This window comes from Budorcas taxicolor, chromosome 5 (assembly GCF_023091745.1).
Source record: "Budorcas taxicolor isolate Tak-1 chromosome 5, Takin1.1, whole genome shotgun sequence".
Lineage (NCBI taxonomy): Eukaryota > Metazoa > Chordata > Mammalia > Artiodactyla > Bovidae > Budorcas > Budorcas taxicolor.
Genome location: NC_068914.1, coordinates 73,314,819 through 73,333,549, shown reverse-complemented (window position 1 = coordinate 73,333,549; position 18,731 = coordinate 73,314,819). Strand labels below are relative to the sequence as shown.

Genomic DNA, 18,731 nt, shown 5'->3' with positions numbered 1-18,731 from the left:
CATTGGCAGGTGGATTCTTAACTATTGGACCACCAGGGAAGTCCCTAGATGTGATTTTAAAGGCAATGAATTGGAAGCAGCTGTCACTCCCAGAAATAAGAGATGAAAATGCTGCTTGAGGAAAATAATTCTTCCTATAGAATACATTTTGAGGAAAGGGAAAGGGGGAAATAAGCAGAGTCCTCAAAGAAAAATTACTTATGAAAATTTGATGAAGCACCTAGGCAAGTGTCAAAGCCTTGAAATCTGGCTGGGTAGTTTGGGAGTAATATTTATTTATTAATAAAAAGTTCACCTATAAACTGGTTGCAGGTGAAAGGTAGGGCACTTGACCAGCTGGTCCAACTTCTGGAAAACTTCACTCACTTTCAATTTCCTTGAAAGTGAAAGTTGCTCAGTAGTGTCTGACTCTTTGCAATCCCATGGACTATACAGTCCATGGAATTCTCCAGGCCAGAATACTGGAGTAGGTAGCCTTTCCCTTCTGCAGGGGATCTTCCCAACCCAGGGATTGAGCCCAGGTCTCCCACATTGCAGGCAGATTCTTTACCAACTGAGCTATCAGGGAAGCCCAACTACCTTAACCTTGTCCTTTTTCCTCCTGTTCATTTTAGACAGCCAAGTCCAGCTTCAGACCCGACTGTATATTCACTGTTTTTCTTCCTAAACTGTGAAAGCCTTGAGAACAGGAGTGCTGTATTGTTTGTATGTAGCAAGCACCTATGAAATGGTTGTTACTTAAACTTTCCAAGCATATTCAAACACCAGTTACCTAGGTGCATCATTCTCTCAGGAGAAATGTTTTCCCTTATTCCTAATCTAACTCCATTTCATCTCTCAAATGTATTTCCTCGTTCAAGTGACAGTTGGTGGGCTCACACAGGGAATACTGAGGGGGTTGTCCCATCTGATCCTCTTATTCTTCTTGATGGCTATTCCTTCATCTCCTACCTTTTCTACCCACACGTCTACCATTCCAGGTCCACCCTATAAGGCAGAGAAAGAACTGCGGGCCAGATGGGCCAAGAGTCAGAAACCTTTCAAAGTATGCTTCCTGTCTTGGAGTTGGAAGTAGAGCAGCAGCTGGAGTTGAGAAGAGGCCCAGGGAGGCCTCCATGTGAGGTACGGGGGAAAAAAGTAAAGGCTTTAAGTTTGAATCCTAGCTCTGCAGCTCTTAAGTTATGTTACTTTGATTAAATTACTTCCCTCTCAATCAGATCCTATTTCCCCTTGATGGAGGTAGACTAGATTGAAAGTGAAAGTGAAGTCGCTCAGTCATGTCTGACTCTCTGGACCCCATGGGCTGTAGCCTACCAGGCTCCTCTGTCCATGGATTCTCCAGGCAAGGGTACTGGAGTGGGTTGCCATTTCCATCTCCAGGGATCTTCCCGACCCAGGGATCGAACCCGGGTCTCTCGCATTGCAGGCAGACGCTTTACTGTCTGAGCCACCAGGGAAGCTTTTTAAACTAGATTGGTGGTGGCCAAAAGCTGTTCTCCCACTGCTACATCATAATCACTTAGGAAGCTTAATGTAAAACAGATACTCTAGTTAATGATCACCTATGGCTGTTAATATCACACAAAAAAGGAGATAATCACACACTATGTGTCTCCAGTGGAAGAATGTAACACCTATAATATCAAGTATTCTTGCTTCCAAAACAAACAAAAACAAAAATCTGAATCTCATCAACTCTCTAAATCTAACTATTAATTTACAGAAAATACGAGAGAGAGAGTAACCTGTTAAACAGTATCAGGGAGATTCAATCAGCAAAATTTAGAAACTGCAGGAAAAACAACCTAGTATTATCCATGAAGTGAAGTCGCTCAGTCGTGTCCGACTTTCTGCGGCCCTGTGGGCTGTAGCCTACCAGGCTCCTCTGTCCATGGGATTCTCCAGGCAAGGATACTGGAGTGGGTTGCCATTTCCTTCTCCAGGGATCTTCCTAACCCAGGGATCGAACCCGGGTCTCTCGCATTGCAGGCAGACGCTTTACCATCTGAGCCACTAGGGAAGCTATCATCCATAAATAAACTGCAAAAAGGAGAGATAAGAAACCTACAGATTAAGAGATTTATTAAATATGTCAACAAATTGCTGATTTAAACAAATTATTTTTTAAAAGTGACACAAATCGAGGAGTGTGAACACTGCATATTTTATGATATTAAGAAATTACTGCTATTTTTTAGATGTTTTTAAGATACTGCTAAAATATGTTTTAAGCCAGATACTTAACCCGAACTATCTTGAAAGATATTTGTAAAGTGAAAAAAGTAAGTTATAAAACCAATGAATGGAATAATAACACTTTTGTAAACTGATTGTTGTGAGATCATACACATACACAGCGAAGTAATTGTAAGTATAAAAAAACAGTAGTTGTAGCATGGGATGGTGTGAAACCATTATTTTTTAATTTTTTTTTTCTTAATATACTATTTTTTTGGCCATGTGGTTTGTGGGATTTTAGTTCCCCAACTAGGGCTTGAACCTGGGCCTTTGGCTCTGAGGACACTGGACTATCAGGGATTTCCTGTTGATATTTATAATTTAAATATCTCAAAAAAATTTTAAAAACTCATTGCTGTAATGAGTAAATGTTTTATAAAAAATATTTTTAGGTGTGATAATGATTTTGTGGTGAAATTTTAAGTGTCCTTATCTTTAGAGACTGATAATAAAATTTGTATAGATAAAATATCTAGAATTTGCTTCAAAATGATCAAGGATGGGGAAAATGGGTAGAGATACAGATGAAACAAGATTTCATCTGTTATCAAGATTTCATCTGTATCAAGATGAAACAAGAAACAGGTTTTTCTTAGTATATATCTGAAATCTTCCATTAAAACAAGTTTAAAAATAGAGATGCCCAAGCTCTACTACTGGAGATGTTGTATTTAAAAACATTTCTCAAATGATTCTGGCACAGTCAACAACTGAATTAGATTATAGCTAATATGCTTTTAAATTAATTTTAAAGAATTATTTTCCATATAATTCAGTTAACTGATATAGGACAATAAAGAATTTGACTGGTCTTTGGCCCTGGTTTCTGAGAAGTAACTTCTAAATTCTTGGGATTTTCCAAGTTACTTCCAAGATATTCACGGTGGATCTCTCAGATCATACCTAAGTTTATGCTAAATAAATGACTCAGGATGGTGGCTGGTCAGACCAGAAATGTGAACCATGTGATTAGGGGGTTGGGGCTTTCAGATAGGTGATATCAGCATGACCTCCAGGGGAAAGGAGAGGAAGAAAGTTAGAGATCAAGTTCAATCACATGGCTTATGATTCACTCTGTAATGAAATCACAATAAAAACTCTAGACATCTTAAATTTAGGTAAGCTTCCCTGGTTGGTAATCCTATATCAACATGCTGGGAAAGTAACATGTCTTCAGAACATAGAAGCTTCATGTTTGGGATCATCCCAGACCTCCCCTTGTGTGTCTCTTCATTTGGCTGGTCCTGGTTTGTACCCTTTATAATAAAACTGTAACTGTAACTAGAGCACTTTCCTGAGTTCTGTGAGTCATTCTAGTGAATTATGGAAGCTGAGTGGCCAGTCAGTTCAGTCTCTCAGTCATGTCCAACTTTTTGACCCCATGGATTGTAGCACGCCAGGCTTCCCTGTCCATTGCCAACTCCTGGAGCTTACTCAAACTCATGTCCATTGAGTCAGTGATGCCATCCAACCATCTCATCCTCTGTTGTCCCCTTTTCCTCCAGCCTTCAATCTTTCCCAGCATCAGGGTCTTTTCAAATAAATCAGCTCTTCCCATCAAGTGGCCAAAATATTGGAGTTTCAGCTTCAGCATCAGTCCTTCCAATGAATATTCAGGACTGATTTCCTTTAGGATAAACTGGTTGGATCTCCTTGAAGTCCAAGGGACTCTCAAGAGTCTTCTCCAACACCACAGTTCAAAAGCATCAATTCTTTGGTGCTCAGCCTTCTTCACAGTCCAACTCTCATATCCATACATGACTACTGGAAAAACCATAGCTTTGGCTAGATGGACCTTTGTTGGCAAAGTAATATCTCTGCTTTTGAATATGCTGTCTAGGTTGGTCATAGCTTTTCTTCCAAGGAGCAAAGGTCTTTTAATGTCATCACTGCAGTCACCATCAGCAGTGATTTTGGAGCCCAAAAAAATAAAGTCAGCCACTGTTTCCATTATTTCCCCATCTATCTGCCATGAAGTGATGGGACTGAATGCCATGATCATAGTTTACTGAATGTTGAGTTTTAAGCCAAGTTTTTCACTCTCCTCTTTCACTGCCATCAAGAGGCTGTTTAGTTCTTCACTTTCTGCCAAAAGGGTGGTGTCATCTGCATATAGAGGTTATTGATATTTCTCCTGGCAATCTTGATTCCAGCTTGTGCTTCATCCAGCATGGCATTTTGCATAATATACTCTGCATATAAATTAAATAAGCAGGGTGACAATATATAGCCTTGACCTACTCCTTTCCTGATTTGGAACCAGTCTGTTGTTTCATGTCAGTTCTAACTTGCTTCTTGACCTGCATACAGATTCCTCATGAGGCAGGTCAGGTGGTCTGGAATTCCTATCTCTTCAAGAATTTTCCATAGTTTGTTGTGATCCACACAATCAAAGGCTTTGGCACAGTCAATTAAGCAGAAGTAGATGTTTTTCTGGAACTCTCTTGCTTTTTTCAATGAACCAACAGATGTTGGCAATTTGATCTCCGGTTCCTCTGCCTTTTCTAAATCCAGCTTGAACATCTGGAAGTTCACGGTTCATGTACTGTTAAAGCCTGGCTTGGAGAATTCTGAGCTTTACTTTGCTAGCCTCTGAGATGAGTGCAATTGTGCGGTAGTTTGAACATTCTTTGGCATTGCCTTTCTTTGGGGTTGGAATGAAAACTAACCTTTTCCAGTCTGTGGACATTGCTGAGTTTTCCAGATTTGCTGGCATATTGAGTGCAGTACTTTCACAGCATCATCTTTTAGGGTTTGAAATAGCTCAACTGGAATTCCATCACCTCCACTACCTTTGTCCGTAGTGATGCTTCCTAAGGCCCACCTGACTTCACATTCCAGGATGTTTGGCTCTAGGTGAGTGATCACACCCTCATGGTTATCTGGGTCATGAAGATCTTTTTTGTATAGCTCTGTGTATTCTTGCCACCTCTTCTTAACATCTTTTGCTTCTGTTAGGTCCATACCATTTCTGTCCTTAATTGTGCCCATCTTTTCCCTGGTGGCTCAGATGGTAAAGCATCTGCCTGCAATGCGGGAGACCAGGATTCAATCCCTGGGTCAGGAAGATCCTCTGGAGAAGGAAATGGCAACCTACTCCAGCACTCATGCCTGGAAAATTCCATGGATGGAGAAGCCTGGTGGGCTACAGTCCATGGCGTCGCAAAGAGTCGGACACGACTGAGCGACTTCACTTTTCACTTGCATGAAATGTTCCCTTGGTATCTCTAATTTTCTTGAAGAGATCTCTAGTCTTTCCCATTCTATTGCTTTCCTCTATTTCTTTGCATTGATCACTGAGGAAGGCTTTCTTATCTCTCCTTGCTATTCTTTGGAATTTTGCATTCAAATGGGTATATCTTTCCTTTTCTTCATTGCCTTGAGCTTCTCTTTTCTCAGTTATTTTTAAGACCTCCTCAGACAACCATTTTGCCTTTTTGCATTTCTTTTTCTTGGGGATGGTCTTGATCACTGCCTCCTGTACAGTGTCACGAACCACCATCCATAATTCTTCAGGCACTCTATCAGATCTAATCCCTTGAATCTATTTGTCACTTCTACTGTATAATAGTGAGGGATTTGATTTAGGTCATACATGAATGGTCTAGTGGTTTTCCCTACTTTCTTCAATTTCAGTCTGAATTTGGCAATAAGGAGTTCATGATCTGAGGCACAGTCGGCTCCCAGACTTGTTTATGCTGACTGTATAGAGCTTCTCCATCTTTGGCTGCAAAGAATATAATCAGTCTAATTTTGGTATTGACCAGCTGGTAATGTACATGTGTTGAGTCTTCTCTTGTTATGTTGGAAGAAGGTGTTTGCTATGACCAGTGCTGTTAGCCTTTAACCTACTTCATTTTGTACTCCAAGGCCAAATTTGCCTGTTATTCCAGGTATCTCTTGACTTCTTACTTTTGCATTCCAGTCCCCTATAATGAAAAGGATAGCTTTTTTCGGTATTAGTTCTAGATGGTCTTCACAGAACCGTTCACCTTCAGCTTCTTCTGCATCACTGGTTGGGGCACAGATTTGGATTACTGTAATACTGAATGGTTTGCCTTGGAAACGAACAGAGAGTGGCTGGTAAGAACCTCCAAATTTGTAACCAGTTGGTCAAAAATGCAAGTGGCCTAGGAACTCTCGAGCTTTGTGGCTGGTGTCTGAAATGAGGTAGTTTGGTGGGGAACTATGCCCTCAACCTGTAATGTTTGGACTTACTCTGGGTATTTAGTGTCAGAATTGCATTGCAATTGGATATTCATTTAAGTTAATAATTCCCTCCTATTATAAAGAGAAGATCACATGCTCCAGGACTGATGTCAGAATTAAATCAGATAAATGTGAGGCCTGGTACAGAGATAGAAAGTCAATATCCCATAGAAGAATAAATCTCAGTACACTCTTCTCTCTCTTTCTCCTTTTTAATAAGATGAACCACAAATTTATTCTATAATTTTCTATAATAGGTATTCAATTCTGCAGAAAAGTGCAAACAAAATATTATTACTATTTATTTGGTTCTATAAACAAACTTGGGGGGAGAAAGAAAACCTTAAGAATTTTTATATAAATTTATAAAAATTTCAAGAATTTGGTTTTCATCATTTCTGAAAGTTATTTATTTTTTTAAGTCTAAAAGCCACTAAATATAGAGGTCGAAAGAGAAAACACTGACAACAGATTATTTGAATTTCCCTCTTTTCAAATATCTAAAACATCACATATATCATTGTTTTCAGTGTAACCTGTGTAACCTAAGAATTCTGACTTCTCTTCACTAGTCTGAAAAAAGTTCAGTAGAGACTGTACTGTTGTCGTTCAGTCACTAAATCGTGTCTGATTTTGTTGCGACCCCATGGACTGCAGCAAGCCAGGCTCCTCTGTCCTCCACTATCTCCCAGAGCTTGCTCAAATTCATGAGATTGTATTTGTGAACTACAAATTCTGTTTTCTTCTTGCATAGTAAGAAGTTTAGTATTCTTATAAAACTCTGCATTTGGTTCCAGATTTTAAAAAAAATTTCTTCCTTATAATATTTTCATTCTCCAGTGGATTTTACCAGATGGTAAGCTCTCTGAATTCTTGACATCACATTCATTGGATTCCTAGAACTTTGGGATGGAGCCTTCTCTGAACTAAGGTGGTGCTAGTGGTAAAGAAAAGAAAGAAAGAGAGAAAGTGAAGTCGCTCAGTTTTGTCTGACTCTTTGCATTCCCATGGACTGTAGCCTACCAGGCTCCTCCATCCATGAAATTTTCCAGGCAAGAGTAGTACTGGAGTGGGTTGCCATTTCCTTCTCCAGGGGATCTTCCTGACTCAGGGATCAAACCCGAACCTACCTGATAATGCAGGAGACCTAAGAGATGTAGGTTCAATCCCTGGGTCAAGAAGCTCTCCTAGAGAAGTAAATGGCAAACCACTACAGTATGCTTGTCTGGAGAATCCCATGGACAAAGGAGCCTGGTGGGCTATGTCCATAGGGTCGCAAAGAGTCGGACACAACTGAGCAACTGAGCACACATCCCTGAACTATTTACTGATAACAAATAAGAATCTTGACCAAATATAGAATGAAGGTCCTTTTCCTTCAGATCCTATGCTGGGAAGTGCACAGCATCTAACTTTTGTTTTGGTTGAGATGCAGTTTTTTCCATGTTGAAATTAGAAACTTGTATACATGTGTGTATCCTACACAGACAGTGATCTACCCTTAGCTCTTCATTTTCATGTATAATTCATTTCCATTCAGAAATGCCAGAATGCATTTTTGTTCATTTTTATGTAACAGTAGATATGTAAAATTTTATGTCATTTTCATAAATGGAACCTTTATTAGATGTTTTCTCATCAAGTCCTTTCAATTCAATAGAAGAAGGGTAGAGAAACACGTTCTGAAAAAAAAACCCAAAGTTTTGTTTGGTTATTAGGTTTCTTTACATAGGAAACCCTGGTCAAGTAACTGTACATTATTTTCCCTGATGTCCTTCTGAGGTGTATGTTGAAGTTCCAGCTTTTCTTTATATTCAGACTTTTCCGGGACATTTGCAGTTTTTACAGTCAAAAACTAACTTAGATACAATATCATCAACAACTTGATAGTGATTACTCTGTGCAAAGTTTGTGTTGCTCACTTATAAGATGTGCCTCCTGTCATTTACCTTTATAAAAAAGGCTTTGTGAGTCTACTTGTTCTTGCTTTTGTGGGTCAGTTCCTACTCTTTTCCCTACATTTCTTACAGAAGTTCTTGATTTCTTGAGTAAATACTTTTTTTTTCTTTTGTTCCATGTAGTATCTTATGTCATCAGTATGAAGAATTTTTACTCCCCATGATATTTGGTAATCTATTTGAAGGAATAAAATCAGTCATTACTAGTTTTTTCATCTACTAAAAGGAGAAATCTGTACTTTTTCTTTGAAGTTAGGTAACTGAAATCTTTACTGAGAAATTCTTCAACTCACTCTCCCAGATCTTGTCCTTTTGCAATTTTTCAGATATAGTGACAGAAGGTAAGTCAGTGTAAAATGCTTTCTTCTGCTTTTCTGGTTTGTTATCAGTTTTCAGAAAATTCAAAGACTGTTGTTCTTTTTTTCGTTTTGACCTGGACTCCACCCTGGAAATGTGAATCGCTATGGATCTTCATGGCTCCGTAGTTCATGGCAGTCACCTGGCACTCACATGCTGGGTCTGGAGAAGGTGTCACATCCAGCAGCTCTGGAAGCACGGCTCCCCAAGGCCCGATGGCTGGCCAGGTGCCTCTCCCCATCCATAGGCCACCAAGTGTGACCCACTTTCTCTTCTTTTCTTTTTAACGTTACTATATATGAATTATATTTTTTCTTGTTCAAATCACATATGCACTATAGAATTTTCAGAGTTGGTTGCAGTGCCTTCTTTTCCACTTCTTAATGTAAGTTTTCTTCTTTTTTTTAATGTAAGCTTTCTACATAAAATTACCCATAGCATCCAGTGAAGACAGAAGCAACAGTGAGAGCAGGAGTTTTGCTGGTGAGAATGACAGGTAAAAGATGGAGGTATTATTTTAGAATAAAAGGCTTTGGTGAGGTAGATGTAATGGACAAAGAGGCAACATGACACAGGGCCACTGCGATGAGAAGATGCTAGGGTAGGAGAGAGGCAGCCTGAGGAAAAGAATACGCCAGAAACTGAAGTGGAAGGCACTTGTTTTGATTTTTGTCCAAGGACCTGGTGATGTCTCTATATCCTGTGGGAATCACCATAAGAAAAAAACACTCTCTGTCCCTTACGAACCAGGGTGAGCAAGAACAAGAAAGGTAGTTTTCTGTGGTTCCCAGGGGAAGAATAAGCAGCAGGTAGGTCACCCCGTGGCCCTGACTCCTGGGGCTAGGTGGGTTAGAAGGGATGCTTGCTGATCTGCAGAACCTGCTATTGTTCTGCCACTCAACCCTCACGTCTTCTTTCTTCCTCCAAGCTTCCCTTTCCCATCCTCCAGGTTACCTGTTGTTGGTGGAAATTACTGGCACTTTGTTCAAACCGTTCATCTTTGGTCTCCACAGTTTTCCCCAACTTCTGCAGTACCTGGGAATATAAATCAGAGAGGTCCACACTGTTATAGTCAAGTCTCTCTTATCTGTTGGCCTCATTTGACCCTGGCTTCTGAGTCTCAGATTCAACTAAAGGGAAGTACATATATTAGCCCAACAGAATTAGAAATACAGCATGTTGCTGAAAAGTCAGTTATGTTTTTTTTTTTCAGTTATGTTTTATGGTTCTTCTCAATTTGGGGTATTTAGCAATGTGCTAGAGTATATATAAAGCCCAGAATAAATAAGCTATGAAATTGTTATTTAGAGTGGTTTTCTGTGGGGATGGGGGGAGAGTATTATATTAAAGTAAGGATTAATTAGAGGAATGCAAAATGTGCATGGCTAAAATGCACATGTCTTAGCCTCAGCTAAGCCTTAGCCTTGAAGACATTTTCTCACATGGGACACCCTCTTCCAGCCATAGCAGCAGATTCCTTTAGGTAGATGAAGTCAGAGAGGTGGGTAGGAGACTTTTGTCTGAAGGCCCCTGTAGGAAAACTGAGAAGCTCTAACATTATGCATTTGAAACTCAGCTAGAAGTGAACGCTATCGATAGCTACCTCCTCTCCCCTGGGACCCAGAGAACCAGCCATCATAGCGGTCTCAGTGCGGATGCAAAGAACACAGAAATGAGAAAGATACAGTTTCTCTTCTAGAGGACACTCACTCACAACAAGTAAGAAAGCCCTGACTCTTCTACCTGTAACCCCCAGTTTGGAAAGAGGTACCACCATCCCCCAGGCCCAAGTCAGAATCAGGAGTTTCCCTCAACTACTTCTCTCTCACTTCCTTCACGGAATCCCTCACCATGTCCAGCTCTGGAAACCATCCCGTGTTTTCTAGCCTCACTGCCATGGCTTTAGTCCAGGGCCTCACTGTTTTTTTTGGCCTGTGACAATAGGCCTATCTTGTTGCTGCTTAAAACCTTCTAATGATTCTCCATTCATCTGCTCAACAAATGTTTCAGTTAAATGTCCATTACATATCTACAAGTTATAGTTGTAACTCTAGCATACATATGGGTCTCTAGGATCTGACCCTTCATTAAGCCTCAGCTCTCACTATTCCTTTTTCCTACAGGTCTCTCTCTCACTCATGTTTTTGGTTTTCTAATAAGCTGTACTGTTCTTGTTGTAGATGCTATTCCTTCTTTCTGGAATGTTCTTTCTTACCTTATCATCAGGCAACTATCTAAAATGACCAAATTCATACTCTATATTCTTTGTGACACTTAATCACATCTATTGCATGTCATTAATCAAGGTAAATCAGTCCCTCCTAAGCACTTACAACTTCTGCACCTGTATACATTTCTATTACTGTTGTTCTTTTTTTGTCACACTGTGTGGCTTGTGGGATCTTAGTTCCTCAACCAGGGATCGAACCCAAGCTCCTTTCAGTGGAAGGATGGAGACTTAACTTGCTTAACTTGCCTGTTGATTTGCAGAACCTGCTGTTGTTCTACCATTCAGCCCTCATGCCTTCTTTCTTTCTACAAGCTTCCCTTTCCCACCCTCCAGATTACCTGTTGTTAATGGAAGTTATTGGCACTCTGTTCAAACCGTTTATCTTTGGTTGCCAGTTTTCCATGGATCACCAGGGAATTCCTCTCTGTTTTATTATTTGCATTTATCTTTGTCTCTTTCTAAACTGTGAGCTCCTTGAGGACTGGACACTTGCCTTACTTATTTATATTTTTCAGTATCCAGCAAATAGATACTTAATACTTATAACAGGAAGGAGAGTGAGACTGATACAGGAGGGGACCAAAAGGTTGGGCCTTGAATTTAAGATTTTGCTAGCCTGGAATAAAGTGAAAAAGGTGAGGGTAGAAAGACGATTTCAGGCAACGACAACATCAGCAAAGTAACAGAAGTGTGCAGATTCACAGCAGTTTTCATGAAATGGTTCAGCATGAATGGTTTAGTGTGTTACAAGGAGTGATGTGTAAGGAAACTAGAAAGGGAGATTGGAGTCTCATTGTGAAGAACTCTGAATCATATGAAGGAGTGCCCAGGTCTTGGGCATGAGGCCAGCTCTATGCAGACTCTGACTCAGGTGTCTCCACTCTTAATCCTGGGGTTCTGGAGCTTTCTCTATAGCAGTTAAGACCAAGGTCTCTGGAACCAAACTGATATATGCCCATATCTTGGCTTTTCTACTTACTGGCTATAAGCCTTTGGGCAAATCACTTAAACTCTAGAGCCTCAGTTTGTAGAACTCCCTTTCCTCCATTAAGAATAATATCTCCTGGAGTTGTTGGGAGAATTAAATGATATTATACACATAACTTGCTTTCATAGTGGTGCCCTATGGTGAGTAGTTAATACAAATCCACTATCATCGTGCTGAGTCCCACTCTATTCCCTATAAATACCTGTCTTTACTTCCTTTTCAGGGCATTCTTGTCTTTATTCTGCCTCACTTAACACAGGGCCCTGGGTGCGCAGAGTCACTCATCTTCCCAAGCTCCACCCTCTCCCCTCAACCAAACACTGTCCTCTACCAGAAAGTTGCAAAACCACCTTGGCTTAGTGGTAATCACAGCTCTCACTTCCTTCCTGCCAGCCCTCCCTTCCTCTGCCTGGGGCTTGGTTCTTGGTGGGGAGAGGGGGGGTGGGGGCTGAAAGGAGAGAGGAGTCGATTCAGTTTAGAGTCTGTGTGACACACCTGGGAGCAGACCAACTTCCCCAAACCTCAAAAGGCTCAGGGCAAAAAAGCTTGGAGGGTGTGGGAGTGTGTTTGTTGAAGGAATACGCCCACCTTCAATTCTGAAACTGAAAAGATGAGCATGATCACCGCGAAAACATAACCCAGTGTCTTGGGGCCAAAGTATTTTTTGTCTTAAGCAATAGGGCCATGTCTCAGGGCACTTAAACTACGCTGTAGATGTTCCTCCTCAACTTGACTTCCTTGAGGAAGGATGATGTATGGTGCTCCAAAAATGTTTGTTGAAAGAATTAGTAATTTTACCTTTGGATCACTTACTAATGAAAGCCCATATAATACTAATCCCTAAAGTCCTGCACTGAGAATTCTGCCCCAATTTGCCTGGCCTAGCAGCTGAGAAGTTGGAATACAGATGTTTAAAGAGAAAAGAGCAGGGACAAGAAAAAAAGTCAATGTGGCAAAATGTTAACACTTGGTGAAATAGGTGAAGAATATTGCAATGTTCATTCACCTATTTTACCTTTTATGTAAGTTGAGTTACAAGTATAAAGCTTAAAAGAAAAAAAAAGCCACTGCAGACATGTTTGGTAGCTGTAGTTCCTCACTATGACCCCTCCCTATAATCATTTATTATATTTTAGTTAATTCTGTCAATTGGAGTAACTTGATGAGGCCTTGGATATTAGATATTATGGAATCCTTATTGTCAAGATATATTCTAAAGTAGGCTCTCCTTTATCCCCTCATATATTTTCCAGCTTTTTCTCCCACCAATCCCTGAACTCCAGCTCAGCAGCATTTCTCCCTCGTTTGCCTAAAAGGATTTCCAGATTCTATGCTTTGCTCCTGCTGGCATTCCTCAGCTGGAATGCTCTCTCATCATTTGCCTGAGGAACTATTAATCAGACCTAATTCCTTTATCAATTCAGCCTACAAAACCCTACTCTGTTCTCAAGTCTTCTGAATTCCCATGGATTTATCTCTCAGGTCACTTATTTTACTTGAAAACAAAACAAAACAAAACACCTAGACTGTAAGCTTCTAGCAGGCAAGAATGCCTGTTACTCAACTCATCTCTAAGTTCCAGAGATGAGCTGTCCAGCCCATATCGTGGACAAAGGGATTTTTCTGTAAATATTGCTGACTGAACCCTCACAAGTTGACTGAAAGTCAGCAGCGAAAAAGACCAACAGAGGAGTGGTAAACAGTGAATGCCTTTTCCTGGGGGGAGATCTAAGAGGCTTGCCACAGAGAAATCACAAACAGATGGTGAAAGCATTCGTGTGAAATGTGAAGATGTAGCATACTGTAGAAACACAATAAAGCCAGACTCATCTTGAATCTGAGAAGGAACTGGAAAATAAAACAGGATGATGCTTCCTCTCCACTGGTTTAACAGTCACCAGACCTTCACTCGCAGCTTTACTCCTGCAAAAAGATCAGCAGGAAGTGGGCCAGCACAGCAGGAAGTGGGGAGACACAGATGTTAGAGTGGTTTTTCAGGAACTTTATAGAGAGCAGCCTGAGACTGGGATCCTAAGGCAGGACACCTGAGGTTCAGTGATAATTCTGCCACTTGCCAATCTCTTTTGAGCCTTATTTCCTCATTTCTAAATTTGGGATACTAACATAAAGCTTAAAGCGTTGAAAAGATGAAGTGAGATCATATCATAAGAATGCGGGCTCCATAAAGGGAGATATTACGTCCTTCTTATATTCCTGTGCTTTGTCTATAGCAGGCACTTGATATTTGACACATTAGTTGTTACATATTACAGTCAACCACATATAGTAAAATTGCAGTGTCCCAAGGAATCCTTTCTTTTGACTGTAAATTTCTCCATCTTTATTTTGCCTTCAATAACTTCCCAAGACTCAAAAACTCTGACAGGCTGAGCTGAACTCTTTCTCCTAACCCAGGTCATTTCCATCCTATCCAGACAACACCCACTGCCTCTAGGGTACCAGGTGTACTGCTTGAAGTTCAATATCTGCTTGCCTTTGTGTCTAAATCTGGGTTCAGAGTATCTCCTTGTTTTCTGCAACAGCCTGGGACTTTCTCAGGGCAGATTCAAGTTTGTTTCTCTCTCTGCCTTCTAGGGGCTCAGACTAAGAAGAACAGGGTGTATCTGGGCAGTTGGGAAGTATTTGACTCTGAGGTTCAAGGAGCCCTCTCCCCTTCTCACTTCAGTGTCCTTACCAAATTGAGTCTCCAAATCACTGAACATCAACTGCATTTTACAGATGCAAAATCTAAAGCCTAGAGCAGAGCTGTTATTTACCTGAGGCTTCAAGTTGATGCTTTAAAAAAAAAGAGAGAAATCTTAAAGCAAGGGCATAGTGATGGGGCTTCCTAGGTGGCACTAGTGGTAAAGAACCCACCTGCCAATGCAGGAGATGTAAGAGATGCGAGTTCAATCCCTGGATCAGGAAGACGTGCTGGAGGAGGGCATGGCCACGCACTCCAGTATTCTTGCCTGGAGAATCCCAGAGGAGTCTGGCAGGCTACATCCATAGGGTCACAAAGACATGACTAAAGTGGCTTAGCACACATGCATGCATAGTGTTGATAGGTTGGATGATGATAGAAGGTGAAAGAGGGAGGTAAAACATAACTATTGTCCACAAATTTTTGGCCTTTGGCGATTTCTTTTTGTTTTTCCAACCCATAAGAGTGACCAGCCTTCTCTTCTCTAGCACCTCCTTTTCCTCCACAATGACTTCTAACTAGACCTTTCCATAGGCTTTGTAACCTTTGGAGAGATTGAAACCATGATCAAGGTGAAGTTAGGTTAAGGTGATGTAACAAAATCTAGCCACACAAAAATCTTTCCCTTTTCCTCTGCTCTTTCACATGACCCAGCTTCCTCAGACAAAGACAGGGGAAACACACACACACATATTCCCCCTACCCTTCCATTGTGAGCCTCTTAAAGACTAAATCTATATTCCATCAATTCTCCGTTAATAATCCCACTTTGGAGAGCTGGTTGCCTTTAATCCTTCCCAGCACCCAAGCTAGTGCTCTGCTTTTATTTAAATTCTTAAGCATATGGTGTTCATTCAAATGCTTCTAAGACCATGAAGTCTTAGAAAACCAAGATTCTCACTCAGGTCCTAGTTATCTCTCTCCCTCCCATTCTCCTTCTAGCCTATTCATTTCTCCTTACCATCTTGCCTACCAGGGTGCTGATGCGTGGAGAGCAGGGACTCAGATCAGAAGCAAAGAAAATACACTGGACACATAGAAACAAAAATGCCAGTGAAATGTGTGGAGAAATGGTCACATCATCTAGTTAAGTGGGCAAGGTACAGATAAGACAGACAGTCTACTTCGATGGAGCCGTGCTGTGCTTAGTCATTCAGTCTCAGTCCTGTCCGACTCTTTGCGACCCCATGCACTGCAGCCCGCCAGGCTCCTCTGTCCTTGGGGATTTTCCAGGCAAGAATATTGGGTTGCCATGCCCTCCCTCCAGGGGATCTTCCCAACCCAGTGATTCAACCCAGGTCTCCAGCATAGCAGGGGGATTCTTTACCGTCTGAGCCACCAGGGAAGCCCTTCGGAGCAGGGCCACCCAAAGCTAATTCAGGACACAGTGCAAAAAGAGATGCTCCTTGCCCACCCTGAACCAAGTACTCTCCAACGCCAAACAGAGGCACAGGAAGCAGATACGAGTTTCTGCTTACATCCGCTAAAGCAACAGCCTGCGGCCAGGCCGGGTCAGGCAAGGAAAGAATCCGTCAGAATGACTCTAGTCCCACCTTAACGGGTGGTACTCGCTGCCAGCCCAGCTGGTTGAGTGCTGTCTTATGTGGGAAATGACCCTCTTTGAACCTCCAGTTTCATCATCTGTGAAAAATGCCACTCTCGCTGGGTGGCGAGGACAAAATCTGCTACAGAGCAGTCACCAACGTTTAGTTCCTTTCTTTTCCCTTTTCTGGGTCAGCTTGGGCGTTGTTTAGGTTCCAAGAGAAACAGACGGTGGGAACTGTCTCTCAGCTTCCCCCATCCCTGTCCGAGACTGGGCGAGGCTCTCTGCCTTCTCTCAAATCTGCTGTTTTCATGGGAACCCCTGCTCGCCTTTCCCGAGGTCAGCCTCCGTGTCCAGCCCAGGTCTCCCGCCCGGAACACCCCGCACACCCTGCGGCCGCGTCGGGCCTCAGCCTCGGCTCCCAGCCTCCTACCTTCTCTTGGGCTCTGCTGAACTTCTTCTGCACCTGCTTGGCGAAGAGGCCGGCAGCGCCGCCCGCCCGGCCCTCGGCCATCCTGCCAACTCCCTCGGGGGCGGCCTCCCCTGGCCCGGCGCCCTGTGGTTTTCTCGAGGCCCCCAGAGGAGGAAGTGCGTTCCCGTCATGCCTCGCATCCGGCCAGGCGGGCCTCGCGCAGGTCACCCCGCCCCGTTGCCGCCTGGGAATCACCCTGGACCGCCTGAGGCCCCGGGCCCGGCCGGACGCAGCCGGAAACCTGCGCAACACAGGCCCAGGGCGGCGGCCTAGCCCACGGCAGGCCCAGCTGGCCGCTCCCCTGCGCTCTCGCTGGAGGCCCACGGCTGTTCGACCCGGGGCATGGCCCAGGGCGTGGGCGAGGGGCCCGCGGACACTTGTGAGGCTCAGGCTGGGGTTGGGTCTGTTCCCAGGAGGCCAGAGACTCAGGTCTGCCTTCAGGCGGCGCTTCCTCCAGGCCAGCTTCAAACCCTCTACCCGTGAGGTAGAGAACATCATCCTCGAAGAGTTTTCAAATCTGGGCCAGACAATGTTCCCTGAGAGCTAACCAGCTGTAACGATCAGCAGGGGAAAATAACTGGAACAGGAGGGTAGAAATTTTTTGTAATTTCCACTCAGTGAGAGTGTTGAATGGGGTGTTTATGGATATGTGTGCAGGAGCAGCGTACTCCAGTATTCTCGCGTGGGAAATCCCATGGACAGTGGAGCCTGGTGGGATAGGTTCATGGAGAGACAGAGACAGGACTCAGTGACTAAACAACAACCGGATGACCAAATAAAATGGACTTTCTGCTTCAGGGTGGAGTTTTTAAAGATGGAAGCCCTCTACTGGAGAGGTTGGCTCTGTCAACTGGGGAAAAAAAAAAAAAAGCACAATCTAAAAGTTGAGAATTATGTTTTATTTAGCAGACAAAACTGAGGACTTAAGCCTGGGACGCAGCCTCTCAGCTCTGAGAAACTGCTCAGAAGAGGTAAGGGAAGAGCCAATAGGTAATCATCAAAAGATTATAGTTAATTAAAGAAAAACAGGTATTTCAAGTTAAGGAATTTGGCACTTTTCTATTTATGGGAAGATGCAAGAGTCTGGGCTCACTGAAATTATTCCTTGGATATGTACTTCCACTATGTGGAGCCAGTATCTTGCACTTTCTCATCCCGAGTCTCCTCAGGGTACAACAATGAGTGGTGGCTGTAGTGGCTGATGGCCTGAGGGCCAGCATCCTCTCTCTCTCCTGAGCTCTCTCAGGGCTCACCATGGGGAGGATGGGGCTGTACTGTGATGACTTGATGACTGCAACAACCTTTGTTTACTGATAGGTCAGCCAACATTTTTTCACTCATGACTCCAAACCCAAACTGGTAGGAGGGGTAGGTTGAGTAGAGGACAGGACTCCAAATCTGGACTTGAAAGAGAGGAGCAGCTGAGCTAGAAGTAGAAATGAAGATGCCTAGAAAGGGAGAGGACCTTATAGAAAAAAGGCCAAAGAGTTGGATATGGAAGCCTGTGCTGGGCATGGGGAGCAAATTTTTCTAGCTGGAGGAACTAGTATAGTGTACTAGATGGAGGCAGAAAATACATTGTGTAAATTGGGATGGGACTGCTGAGATTGTAACAGTTGCTTCTCTAGGTAGCTTTCTAAATGGAAGTTGCTTCCTGACCTGATTGAGAAGATAGCTGGAAATTAGGACACTAGGTTTGGAGGAACCATTTACTCAAGGATTTTGCAAGTAATATTCTCCAAAAGGAGGAAAGGAGTTCAAGATAAACTTCCTAAGGACTGGAGAAGGAAGCTGAACACCTGAGACAAAATCAGAAAGCCTTCTCTGCTATCCTTTTCCAGATCACTCCCCCAAACAGCCATATTGCACTCAGAATCAAGCATGTGACAGGCATTGCCAGGTGCTGGGAAGCCAAGAATGAACTTTTAAAAAGTGATTCTTGACTTAAAAATGCTTGAAGTCTGGAAGTGGAGATAGGTTGTTAATCAGATGATTTTAGAGATGGATACAAAATTTTCGGGTAATAGGTCAT

At 42.5% G+C, this 18,731-nt stretch overlaps 1 protein-coding gene across 1 annotated transcript in view; it reads right to left on the bottom strand.

Moving 5' to 3' along the window:
* Positions 1-16,741, bottom strand: part of BIN2 (bridging integrator 2) — a 35,549-nt gene extending 18,808 nt beyond the window's left edge. Inside the window, exons 1-2 of the mRNA XM_052640422.1 lie at positions 16,661-16,741; positions 9,717-9,797 (exon numbers count right to left, since the gene is read on the bottom strand). Coding sequence (XP_052496382.1) covers positions 9,717-9,797; positions 16,661-16,741 — 162 coding nt within the window. The remainder of the gene's footprint in view (positions 1-9,716; positions 9,798-16,660) is intronic.
* Between the last annotated feature and the right edge of the window lie 1,990 nt (positions 16,742-18,731).